The sequence below is a fragment of the Pseudorasbora parva genome, chromosome 6 (assembly GCF_024679245.1).
Source record: "Pseudorasbora parva isolate DD20220531a chromosome 6, ASM2467924v1, whole genome shotgun sequence".
Taxonomy (NCBI): Eukaryota; Metazoa; Chordata; class Actinopteri; order Cypriniformes; family Gobionidae; genus Pseudorasbora; species Pseudorasbora parva.
In genome coordinates this window covers 14,302,164-14,315,792 of record NC_090177.1, presented here as the reverse complement: position 1 = coordinate 14,315,792, position 13,629 = coordinate 14,302,164, and the positions used below count along the sequence as shown (strand labels likewise).

Genomic DNA, 13,629 nt, shown 5'->3' with positions numbered 1-13,629 from the left:
TTAAAATCCGGTTGAGCTATGGTAAACGTCGGTGTTGCGCAGTATAAATAGCAGAAAATAACTAAGTATTTCCCTGCACCTTATAATGAGTTATGAATATACTGATAAATCGGAAAACACTATCGCAAAATCTAGTGAGCTTACACAAAATAGCATGTTTGGCCATCTAATGTTTGAATCGTCTGAAAGCATCTTTATGATGCTCACAAGTAGCCTACACTAACAAAAAAAGTGGGGAAATTGTCTTTAAGGTAGGCTACCAGTGGTGAACGAAAATGGCTAATGATTATCTGTACAACTGCAGCTTTTGTAGGCTATTTTATATAGGCTACTAATAATTAGTTATTGTTTTGCTGATAAATCAGAAAGCACATTAGTTTTGTCTTAAAATCTATTGAATTGCCTACATAAATATAGCATTTTTGGGTATCAAATGTTCAATTTAAACGTCTGAACGCACCTATGAGGCTCAAAAGTGCCACAATAACAAAAAAAAAAGAAAAGAATCAAAAACAGTATATTAGCCTACATACACAATAGCAACTATCCACTATATTTAAGCACTTTTTTGTAAAGAGAGTATTATATTGATAAAGGAACTCAGGAATTATTTTGGTGATAAATCAGGAACCGCTTTGGTACCATCTCAAAATCTAGTTTTCCTATCTGCAATTGTTGGCATCATATGCTCGAGTGTGAGAGCATGTTCAAATGTTGCTGTCTGAACTATTAAAATTAAATTAAATTATTAAACAAACAAGGGAATGGCACGGTACAAAACGGTGATCTTTCAATATTACCATTACCATACTATGGTACTGCTACAGTACTTTGTTAGGAAAAATGTAGTCAACATAAACCCATTCAAACTTTAAAAATGTGCGATTCAAAAGTCTGAATGTGCCTGTTTCCCAAAAATGCTGTCTACACTAACAAATAACTAACTATGGACCATATTATCATAAAATAAAAACAACAACATGGTATTATATACCACGGTACCATCTCGAAGAAAAAAAACTATGGTAATATTATAGTAAAAAAATAAATAAAAGTAGTACCAACCATTTTGGAGACCAAAAAAATAGTAGTGCCTAGTTTTTGTCCTTTTTCTGTAATTGAATCATTCCCTTTGGTCAATTTGATTTGAGTTTCCAGCCATCTTCGAAGTGACCTGACTTTTAACCAAAATTTTAATAAAACTCTGGTGCCCTGTGGGAAGATAGAATACGGTTATATCTTCTGGACGCTTTCCCTAACGGCTAGTGATGGGCAGTATTGTTGCGGCACTCCTCAATTGCATTCGGGAGATGGCACATTGAACCTCTTGGCCAAAAAAGAAAGTGAGAGAGTGAGTGTGAGTGGGGACAGGGTGGGGAGGGGAGGGGAGGGGAGGGGAGGGGAGGGGGGAACAGAGTTTGCATATGTTCCCGTCTGGTTACTCAGCCAGAGAGCGAGCCCTCGGATGAGAGGAACCTCTCTAACGGAACCCATCTACAGGGAAATTTAATTGTCCTTTGAGGTGAATCTCTGCTTAGCTTTCCAGTCACAAACTCAAAGCAAGAGATGGATAGGGAAACAGGGTGTGGGAGACTCATTACACCTGCATACAAAAGACCGCCTGTGTCCCGCCGTCCTTGAGATGCCAGAAACCTACAGCTTCAGAGAAGAAATGAGAATACACAGCAAGCTGCACAATGTGCTCATTAGTGATGTGTCAGTCACGGTGACAGTTCACGTATTGTTGTTTTTGAGGAGCAAAATAGAAATATAAAATCGTATTGAATATAAGAAATGACAAAATAAATTGGACCTGTCATAAGGAGGTTCCATCATCCTCTCCACCTGCACAGTCGGCTTCCCTGTCCTGAATTCTGAAACATAGGGTTCAGAATTTGAACAAACTCCTAAGAATTAAGTATTAAACCATGTCATGAAAATACAATCAGACTGGTGGTCAGTAAATCAGGCGACGACAAAAAAATCCCATGGAATTACATTAAGGGAGGGGCTTATCTAGAGCTCGGAATATCAGCTAGCGACCAATACACTGTAACAACCAAAAAGCAATGCATTTAGAAAAGCAAGAAACCATTAGACCACCTAATATATATAGCCACACCATTCTGAAGGTGACTTTTGCCAGAGCAACACTCAGTTTTTCCTTCAGAAAAGGCAAAAAACAAATCTAGATCTCTTCTGGGGTTAGTAAGTTTTCATTGTTCAAACACTTCATTGAGACGGTCTGTTCTTCCAGATTGTGTGGATTCTCAATGCAAGCAGAAACAAATGGAGCGTCTTATCAGCAGAGGACCCAGCTCCAAATCTTCTGTCAGAGATTCCTTTGATACAATGGAGTATGAAATCAAATGTTACGTTCTTCTTGGTCTTTAAGCCTTTGTCTCAAACAAGCACTAATTACATCTCCTTATATTTGCTAAAGTGGTACACATTTACATTAGTGGAAAAGCAAAAGGATTTGTAAACAACTAAAGCAACAAATAAAATATATATTTTTCTAAGTACCATTTCCTAAATGCATGTTATATATCATTTTTTTATGACTCAATATTTAATCAAATACTGTGATTATAATATTTCCCCCCACTTTAGAGTGTAACACCCACATCTTAAAATCCAATAATATGCTTCATCACGACTAAAACCATTTACTAATAATACTAAGACTAATAATAAAGATGACCAATATTACTCAAGGAATATACTTCCTCAGTGGTTTAATGTAATCATGATCACAAACAGGCTTAAAATTGTAATGCTTTTCCAGAACCACCAGAAATGGTAAGCCAGTCTAATCTTTTGAAACACTGAAAGAACTAAATGAAAATGAGGAAAACAAGGCAACAGTCAAACACATGCACACAGTAGAGCGAATGCAAACCTTCATGCTGTTTTACATGGTTATCTTCTGGTTTGCACTTATGCAATAGAATCTGTAGCTACACATCTGACCGATTAGTGGAGGAATATTTCATGTGAGGGAGCAGGTTTTGAAGTTCGGAAGAAAAACATGTGGACAAGGAAAAAGCATCTAAGTTTCTCCTCTGAAGATAATGGACACACACACACAGACACACACCACTGAGCACCATGACGCCCTGTCGTCTATCTCAGAGGGGCTGTTTTTCGAGAGAGCCATGAAGTGTGAAGAAACTGAGTTTGAAGGTTTCCCAGCGGACTCTTGTGAAAGCTACAGTGCCCCCTGGTGGCGAGGAGAATGTACAGCCTATGTTATGTCCCTTAGTGTGGCATGACAGTGTGACTGTGCCGTGTACGTGTTTTTATTGTTGACAGTGCAGATGGATGAAGGAGAGAACGTCGTCTTTAGACAGTTTGTCTGGGTTGACCCGCGTCTGGGAGTCGTGAACTCGGACGCCTTCCTCCCAAGCCCAAAACAGCCTGTCTTTATGACATGCCCTGAAACATAATAGAAAGTACACAGGTGTTTATAAAATAGCAATCTCTATATTACACTTCCGTTTAAAAGTTTGGGGTCGATGAGATTTTTCTCTTTTTCCCCCCCAAGAAATTAATACTTTTATTAAGCAAGGTTGCATTAGATTGATCAAAAGTAACAGTAAAAAATTTGAAATTCTATTCCAAATAAAAACTTTCTATTAGAATCTATAAGAAAAAAAGTATCACGGTTTCTACAAAAATATTAAGCCACTGTTCTCAGCATACTAATAAGAAATAAAATAAATTAAGCTTTGAGACTTCAAAAACATTAACAAAATATTATCAATCCCAAACTTTCTAACAGTAGTGTATTATGTAAAAATATTAAACATTAATATTTTACATTTATAATATTTTAATTATTAACATTATATATTAAAGGAATTTTAAGCTCTACTGACTGCATTTGTGGCGAATTTACAGAGAATTTTGACCAAAAAAAAGAAAAACAAAAAAAACAGTAAAAATCCTAAGGGGTGCTGGTATGATGTCAGAGCCTAAAAGTCTAATTCACCGCTGACTCATTCAAGATTTTCCTATGGAGTTTTATAATGGGGTTTTCCGATTTGTGTGTAAAATAAAGCCTGTGGTAAACATAGTCTATACTTTGACATTTTTTTCTAGAAAATAAATTACACACATCCCTAATGAAAATGTTAAAGTAGTTATGATTATTTTTAAAACCATACTTTTTTGATAGATAAGATAAGAGAGCATGGGGTGTGAGTGAATTGTAGGTTGTAGAACTAAACATCAAGGTATGGTACCACAGGCTTCATTTTACTCTGAATGAACTGAACTGAAAATCTCATAGAGAATCTCGAAGGAACCAGCTGCAAATTATTCTTCCAGGTTCTGACACCACAGCTGCACTATTCCATTGGGCAAGATTTTGCATAAGACTATTGTGATAAAAATCATAAACCAAACTTGTTATAAATTCAATTTCAAAACTGATGTGACCATGTAAATGCTGTTTAGGCAATAACCTTCACATGATGACAAATATAATACACACATTGCATTGGTAAGATTTACTCATGTAAATCCCACTGTTAAAGGAACAATTCACATTTTACACCTCACATAACACACACACATGCCACTTGTTTAAACACGGAACATTCCTTTAATGAAACTGCAGAGCAATAACCAACCTAGTAACAGTATCTAAGAAAAATCCAACATGAATACAAAAATTAATGAAAAAGGATGTTGAGGGTTTCGAGAGAAGCCTAACCTTATGGCCTACATAAAGGCTGAAATATTTGTGCAACATCCTCATGAAAATTCAGACAATGGAATGGAATTTTCCAGCTAAAGGCTTCAATCCAAAACTGGGTGCCAGTGGAGTGCCAGTTAAACAGGATTACTTCATACACTTTAATACTTACTGGAAAGGTGCCACAGAACCGGGCGGCAGTGCATAAGTCGATTCTTTGGTCAGCTTATTGTAGAAAAACTTTCTTTTAGAACTTTTGCTAAAGGCCATTGTCCATGGATCTGTCAAGACAAAAGACAAAAAAATTATGACAAATTCATCTTTAACTAAACACTTCACTAATATTATCCAGTGACTCCATCCGTCTCTCTCACCATTAACAGTTTTGATGATGTAAAGGCCGCTGGGAAGGAAGTGACGGTCATCTCTGCCTGTGTACGACAGTCTTGGCATCCCTCCTGAGCTCTTGGTTACCTTCATTTCCAACCTAAAGGGGGAAATGAAAAGGAAATGTGTGTGTATATATTGTGCATATATATGTGTGTGTTTATGTTTATTATTAGGGGTGTCACGGTGCATGCATTCATACCAAGAATTTTCGGTACATGTCTCTCGGTTCGGTACACACGAGTGTAGCCCATTAGCCACTTTTGACCACCAATAATCGCAATAAGCTCTGTTTTTTTGTTACTTTCTATAAGAAACAAAGTCTCAAATTTCTGCCCATTTTATCATGAAATTAAGACAATAAATTGTGATTTGATGCTCTCGGATTACGAGTGAATGCTGATTATATAATGTATATGTTTAAATATATCTGTCATGAAAACAAGTTATGACAGCCACTGTGTAAATGAATATATTTTTACAACAAAGTAGAGTAGAAACATAATTTTACATTTAGATTTAGAAGTGCAAAATCTGCCTTATTTGCAATTTACAAGTTTGCACAAACTTTTTATGTGAGTGTTGATTATTATATCTACAAATAAAAAGCAACTGAATTTAATATTTTGGGCTCTGTTGTTAGTTGTAACCTTTAATATTATAGTAATGTGCAAGTAAGTGCTCCCTATATACACTTTACAGCATTAGCAGAGATCAGTGTTGGGTAAGTTACCTAAAAAAAAAAAGTACTTATTTACTAGTTACTAATTACATCTTCAATAGTGTAATTAGATTACTGTACACATTAGTTTCTCCAGAAATTATTTAATTACTTATTATTAATTACTTTCTAACTAGTAACTAGTTACACCCAACACTGGCAGAGATATAATCTTTTATCCTTAAAACATTTTTAAATGATCATTTATTTAAAGATAGAGACACAATTTGTTCAGTAAACCGTGGTTTAATAAAAATAGTTTAGTTTTCCCTCTCCAGCTGTCAGCTGTACCGAACGCTGACTTCAAAAAACCAAGGTAAATTCAAACCGTAATTTCTGCGTACCGTTACAATCCCTAATATATATCAAATCTACATGTATGTGATTGATGTGGTGGAACACACCTCACAAAGATCTTCTCCATCTCCTCTAACCTATAGACTTCCTTCACTCTAATAAATGAGAGACAGAGAGAGAGAGACAGAGAGAGAGAGAGAGAGAGAGAGAGAGAGAGAGAGAGAGAGAGAGAGAGAGAGAGAGAGAGAGAGAGAGAGAGAGAGAGAGAGAGAGAGAGAGAGAGAGAGAGAGAGAGAGAGAGAGAGAGAGAGAGAGAATGAATGAATGAGGCTGAAACAGCAAGCAGACTGATTTGCTTTATCATCATAAACATGAAAGATCCTGTCTAGGCTCTAGTAAAACACAGTATCTTCATTAATTTTACATACTGCACCCTCCGGCGTTCATAGGACTTCCTGGCCCCCAGGGCTGTCACTGACATGGCAATTAGAACAACTGCAAAGAGAAAGGCATATTACCGGATCGGGTTCATGTCTGGCCTGCTGGGTTTGGACACAGCTTTCACAAATTTCTCGGCCATCTGGATTCTACAACAAAAACAAGATTGGGGAGAGGGGGGTTACATTTTATTAATACAGAATATCAAGGTTTGCATAATAAACGTTATTCAACAGCAATTAAATCTGATTTGTGAGGTGATCGTGGACTACTGATATTGGGTTGTCATATACCTTTAATGGTTGTCAATAAACTTAAGTTGAATATCTAGAGGTGTTTTTTTATATATTTTTATGGTGTATTAAGTTAAATAATTTGGGAATGGGTTCTGCAAAAAACCTCTGGTTGAAGTGCTGATCTCTGACGTCAGTGCCGTTGAGAACAAGAGCATCAAGAATGTGCACAGCATTGATCCTTCGCTGGGCTTTTCCCTGTAAAAACATATACAACTCAATATAGAACTTCTTACTAATATGCACATGTCATTATTTTACTGGAATGACATAAGAGCTCATTCCCCCTACACTAATCATTTAAAGCTGTTATTCAACATTGTTCTCTCTACTCCCACTTATAATTATAGGAATTCTCTCTGTTCACCTCTCCCTTCAGCTCCTGGATGATCTCTACACTGAGTAATGTGTCTCTAGGCAGCTCCAGTTTGAAGTTCTCCAGCTTCTTCCAGCGTAACGGGGCTTTGCCGTCCCACGTGTAGATCTGAGATCTCTGCATCCACAAAAAGTTTAGGCTTTTCACTCTTTAAGAAATATATAACAATATATATGACTATATAACATTATTATATAAACATCACATACATAGATATATTCCTTACCCCAAGTCCCAGAAGAAAGAGTTGTTCTCCTCCTCCCACAATGCACCTGTAGTCCAGTACGTGTTGCAGTTTATCCAGATTTCCTGAGTTCAGTGCAGTTGGCCGGGAATTAAAACTGTCCATATCTGAGCCCTTAGATAAAAAAGATAATAAGCAGAAAGAAATGTAAAAATAAATAAATAAAATGTATATAAACTTTATTTCAAAAATACAACTTTATGTCCTAATAAATGTCTCTGTGCATTACATATACGAACTGCATTTTAAAATACTACAAAATCTCTTAAAGACACAAAAAAATGATAAAATAAATACAATAATTTATGCAAAACATACATACAACGTATTTTAAAAATACTAGAATTACATCAAAATAAATCTCACAATGACATCAAAATAAATAATGTTTAGGGGGGAAAATCATCTTTTGTACAAAGATTAAAAAAACATTCCATTAATGAATAATCTGGATTTGTTTTCTTTTTTTTAATCATTGAAAACGTTACTGAAATAGTATACCGGTAATCTTACTACCAGCATAATTAACAGATTAACACATCAACAAAGACCATGGCCTGGTTTCACAGCTTTTATAAACATGCCTTAGAAAAAAACATTACCAGTATGCCTCTTGAGACAAAACAATGGAACTGACATATTTTAAAGTATAATGAAGCTAAAGTATAGCACGCTTATGGCAGGATGAGGTTCATTTTGGTCAAACAGATATCTGATACATTACATACATCATTTGAAACAGTAAAGGGTCTATTAAACTCACAATAACAACAACAGCACACAAAAGTGCTTTTGTATAATAAAGAAAACAAGCAGGATGTGCTGAACTGGAGCGCGTCACAAAAATGAACCGAAACTCAACGTACTTGACTGCCAGACATGAGAAAGAGACCTGTAGGAAGCTTCAAACTTTAGAACGTTTTTTTTCTCTTGAAAGGTGCGTCCGCTTTACATTTCACTGCCGGTTGTATTCTGTATAACTGTATGTGACAAATAAAACTCTTGAACTTGAACTTGAACTTGAACTTTTAAGATACGACAGTGCAAGTTGCTTTCAGCTAATCAACTCAAGCTTATTTTTGTTCTGAGACCAGCCTTAAATACTGTCTATAAAACCAGACATATGGTGCATAAATACTTTACAATTGAAATAAAATATCAATAATAGGACTGGCCCCTAATAGTCAATGACAGGTGTAGTTGACCAAAACTGTATGAGTCTGTTAATCACAGAAGAAAAAACTCCATAGAAAGTGGCGAAGTCACACAGACCGTGAGGGACAGAACGTTAATGGAGTCCTTGTGGTAATTGCAGTATGTTGAGGCAAGAAATCCAAATGATCGCCTCTCACCCATCGACCTCAAATATGCCTTATCATTTGAAATATTCAAGTAGCAGCAACTTCACTAGGCCGCTCACTGTAACATTAACCTAGATAAATGTGCACATATCCACTTACGAAATAAGTGTTCGTGCGGAGTGTGGAAGCTAAAGTATAGCACGCTTATGGCAGGATGAGGTTCATTTTGGTCAAACAGATATCTGATACATTACATACATCATTTGAAACAGTAAAGGGTCTATTAAACTCACAATAACAACAACAGCACACAAAAGTGCTTTTGTATAATAAAGAAAACAAGCAGGATGTGCTGAACTGGAGCGCGTCACAAAAATGAACCGAAACTCAACGTACTTGACTGCCAGACATGAGAAAGAGACCTGTAGGAAGCTTCAAACTTTAGAACGTTTTTTTTCTCTTGAAAGGTGCGTCTGCTTTACTGTGGAGATGGCGAGTCGGCATAATAAATAATTAAAATGTCTTAATTTTGCTTTTGCTTTGCGGCAAGCTTTATGTGTCCACTTATTTTTTTGTTGTACCTAATTAAAAACATTACTGTAATAAAATAACCTTATTATACACATTAATGAATCAATACAACAAAGACCATGATGGATAAATACTTAGTTTAAACTATATCAATAATATAGGGAGGGGAGGGATGTGCTTAAAGGGATAGTTTGAAATTAAATTTTGATATGTTTTAGCTTACCTCATGGGCATCCGAGATGTAGGAGTATTTGTTTCCCCAGTAGTTTCAATTTTGATCATTTTAGGTCAAACCGTTCTTGTCTATGCCTCACATAATGCAGGTCTATGGTCACCACCTCAAAGAGCATACACAGAGAAGTCCAAATTAAACAATCCCCCATCGTAAGTACACACTGATGGCCTAAGACACGAAACGAGCGGTTTGTGTGAGAAAACGAACAGTATTTATATCGTTTTTACCTCTTTATATCTAAAAACGATATAAATACTGTTCGTTTTCTCACACAAACCGCTCGTTTAGTGTCTTAGGCCATCAGTGTGTACTTACGATGGGGGATTGTTTAATTTGGACTTCTCTGTGTATGCTCTTTGAGGTGGTGACCATAGACCTGCATTGTGTGAGGCACAGACAAGAACGGTTTGACCTAAAATGATCAAAATTGAAACTACTGGGGAAACAAATACTCCTACACCTCGGATGCCCATGAGGTAAGCTAAAACATATCAAAATTTAATTTCAAAGTGAACTATCCCTTTAACTATAAAACTAAAAAAGTCACAATACGAAAAATCTTAACTGGTTGAAAAAGACTTATTATTTATTTTTTGTCTTCACAAAAAAAAAATATATATATTATATGTTTTATTTTTATTTTGGGGGGACTATGAGACTCACATTATAGGCTCTGTATGATTCACCCACTTAGCTTTTTTTTTCTGCAACGTCCACAGGCACGGAGCATTGCTACATTCCCAGATAGCTTCTCAAAGCCCACACACACTCTTACCTTCACAAGCTCATAGAACTTTGTTTTCGGATCTGATGTTGGATGAGTGACTCTGGCTTTATCAGGAATCTGCACAAAGATAAAGACGTTCAAGGTCAAAATCTTCAAATCAACATCAGCAGCTCGTCCTTATAGATACATGCGCAAGACAATGTTCTTTGAAATCTTTCAGGCACCACCACAAAGCCCTAATCTAGACTTCAGTCATGTCATGTGTTTGGCGAGTGAGGTCAATCTATATAGTGTTTGGACTCACCCCCCATAGTTTGAGACATTCTTTGCGGATGTCTGCTTGCTTGGCCTCAAACAGTGTCCTAGAGAGACACACAGCCCTGTCAGTAAGGCTTAAACACAAAGACACGTGCGCACATACAAATAGAAGAGAGTTTGAAATGAATGCTCTGAAACACACCAGAAGAAGAATGTGTGACTCACGTATCTCTGACGTATGCGTGAATCTTAGCCAGCGCTTTGATCTGTACGGCACAATGGCTGCAAGACAAGGGATCAGAGTTCAATAAACAAACCTAAGCATGAATGAATGCATCGAGAGAGCCAGAGACAAAGAAAAGGGGGGGAAGAGGGTCAGAAAGAGATAACGATACCTTTCATTGGAGTTGATCATGAATTGGAAGAAGTCAGTGTCTCCTTTAATGATGTCCAGAGGGACGACTTCAGTAACATCTCTGTCTGTGTGTTTGAATTGATTCAGTTTCAGGTTGATGGTGAACATGTATTCTCTGACAGCATCAGTGCCTGGCTTTAAACCCTTGCACACCACATATCTGCACAAAGAGAGCAAAAGCTTAGGTTTGTTAGTTGTGAATGTTAAAATCCTTAATCCTATCCCATCTTTTATGCAGAGCCAACTATAAGGACTACAGCAACATTATGTAAACCAGCATTAAGTTACTGTATGAACTATTGAAAAGATTGTAGAAAGGACACCTAGCCTAATAATAATAAAGCTTAATAATTATTAAAATAATATGCACAGTGAGTCAAGGAATGTGTATTAAGAAAATAAATAAGGTCAATTTTCTTTCAATAACTTTTTTCCCCTTTTTAACAGTGTCAAATGTATTATTTCATTATTTAACTCAAAAATAGCACTACAAATAATTAATGCATCATAGACATAAAAAAACATTAATTATAAAAAATGATATTATATATACATACATATACAAACACACACATATGGCATGATCAAATGTTACATTACATTTGATTTCTGAATCATGTAACACTGAAGACTGGAGTAATGATGCTGAAAATTCAGCTTAGATCAAGAAACACATTACATTTTAATAATGTCTTTTTTTCTAGGCTTTGAAGATCAAAAATCTTTTGAAAAATCATAATATTAAAGGTACAGTAACAAAAACAGCCGGTTTAATTGAAAGGTCATTTAAGTCGCTCTTATAGTCATGCCTTAGAAAAAAACATTACTAGTGTGCATCTTGAGACAAAACAATAGCAATGGTATATTTTAAGATAGGACATTGCAAGTTGCTTTCAGTTAAAACAACGTTTAAGACTAGTCTTAAGACTTGTCTATGAAGCCACATAAAATGTAAATGTACCAGTAGTGTAAATCAAAAATAATTAAATTGTAGCAGAAATTTGGACAATTTCTGCAAGGGGGAAAAGAATATACTGAAATGCTGAACAGAAAAACCCAGGTATACAAGTTACATTACTGACTACCAGGAGCTCTTTCACATCTCCAATGGGAAGTCAAGGAGAATGAACACAAACCTCTCTGAATTGGCAGGTCGGCTGGTGACGGGTTTGAAGAGCGAGACCCTCTCAAAGCAGAGGTACAGCAGATAAATCAAGCCCACGCTGAATGGTGTGAACAGGTCAAATGTCTTACACACAAAATGGCCACCTGTAAAACAAACAGTTTCTGTTGAGATATGGTAGCAAAATGTGCTTAAATAATTATCATGCATGGACTTAAATAGTCCATATAATGGCAAAAAAATACAAAATAAAAGGGGTCATTAAAATAATAATAAATGTACAATAACAAAAAGACTCTTTAATTGAAAGGTTAAGAGAAACTAAATAATGTAAAACTAAATTACAAATGTTACGGTGCACAAAATCTTGACTAAAAGTGGGTTCAAAAAGTATGTAAATGTATTCCCGTTGATTTGATACACCTAAAATTAGCTCTTTCCTCAGACACATAATTAACTTCCTAATTACAGCATTTCAGAATAAATAGACTTGTGTCTGGGTGCATCCCGAGATAAATACAAACAGATCTGAGACAAGGCTGTACAATATTAATCAAGGCTAGAACAAGATTCATTAAATAATCTTCAATGCCTAGAAAAAAAGACATTATTAAAAAGATTGGATCATTTGGAACTGATGTTAAAGAACTGGCTGTCCTTCAAAAACTGAATGTCTGGGACTGAAGAAAACCATGAATCCTTTGTTAATCCAAAAGATGATACATGTCGTCCATCCCTAGTAAAAAGTGATCAGGCTTTAATTATACTTCTACATCAGGGGTTTGAAAATTAAAAAAAACAAAAAAAGCCCAAAACATACACCAAAGACCCAAAAAACAGTCGCTCTATTTAAGTATATATGGAATAAAACTTCTAAACTCCTAGTATTAAACCCACAATATGTAATTTCTGCCGCTAGAGGTCACTTATTCAAAACAAAGGTGTAGGTTGACGCCCTGATTTCACAGAACTTGTATTATGCCGCGGACGACCACTTCCATAAATGGGGTAATGCATTGCCGTTTTATCATATCACATACATTTAAGTGTGTTGAAAGTTATGTTATAATGTAAGGATGCAACAATACAGTTAGTCCACGGTTCAATACATACCTCGGTTTTTAACCACGGTTTTCAGTTCGGTTTGGTTTTTTGCTATTCTATTCTTAAGCGACAGGAACAGAAAGCGGTTAAAGGGGGGGTGAAACACTCAGTTTCAGTCAATCTCATGTCAATCTTGAGTACCTATAGAGTAGTATTGCATCCTTCATATCTCCGAAAAGTCTTTAGTTTTATCATATTTATAAAAGAAATATGGGCTGTACCGAGTCTTTCCGGAAAAAACCGAGCGCCTGGAGGCGTATCGAGTGGGCGGAGCTAAAGAATCACAAGCGCGCAAATCGGTGACGTCCTCAAGCGTGGAGAAACCCATCTATCTCAGCTAATACAGATAATGATCCACAATCAAATCTGAGGCTGAAATAAACTGAACAGGAGAAACGGCAACATCAGGACGTCCGTCTCTGTGGTATGTAAGTTACTGTATTTAATGGCCTCTCCACATTTCTGTGTCTTTACTCG

The 13,629-nt window shown here is 36.1% G+C and overlaps 1 protein-coding gene across 2 annotated transcripts in view; it reads right to left on the bottom strand.

The window, feature by feature from the left end:
• Window positions 1-2,721: 2,721 nt before the first annotated feature.
• Window positions 2,722-13,629, bottom strand: part of cmtr1 (cap methyltransferase 1) — a 28,657-nt gene continuing 17,749 nt past the window's right edge. For both annotated transcript variants that reach the window (XM_067445750.1, XM_067445749.1), the window contains exons 12-24: window positions 12,062-12,194; window positions 10,906-11,085; window positions 10,736-10,792; window positions 10,557-10,614; window positions 10,301-10,369; window positions 7,441-7,572; window positions 7,206-7,331; window positions 6,945-7,036; window positions 6,626-6,694; window positions 6,215-6,262; window positions 5,077-5,189; window positions 4,875-4,983; window positions 2,722-3,438 (exon numbers count right to left, since the gene is read on the bottom strand). In XM_067445750.1, the coding sequence (XP_067301851.1) occupies window positions 3,303-3,438; window positions 4,875-4,983; window positions 5,077-5,189; window positions 6,215-6,262; window positions 6,626-6,694; window positions 6,945-7,036; window positions 7,206-7,331; window positions 7,441-7,572; window positions 10,301-10,369; window positions 10,557-10,614; window positions 10,736-10,792; window positions 10,906-11,085; window positions 12,062-12,194 (1,322 nt within the window). In that variant the 3' untranslated portion in view covers window positions 2,722-3,302. The remainder of the gene's footprint in view (window positions 3,439-4,874; window positions 4,984-5,076; window positions 5,190-6,214; window positions 6,263-6,625; window positions 6,695-6,944; window positions 7,037-7,205; window positions 7,332-7,440; window positions 7,573-10,300; window positions 10,370-10,556; window positions 10,615-10,735; window positions 10,793-10,905; window positions 11,086-12,061; window positions 12,195-13,629) is intronic.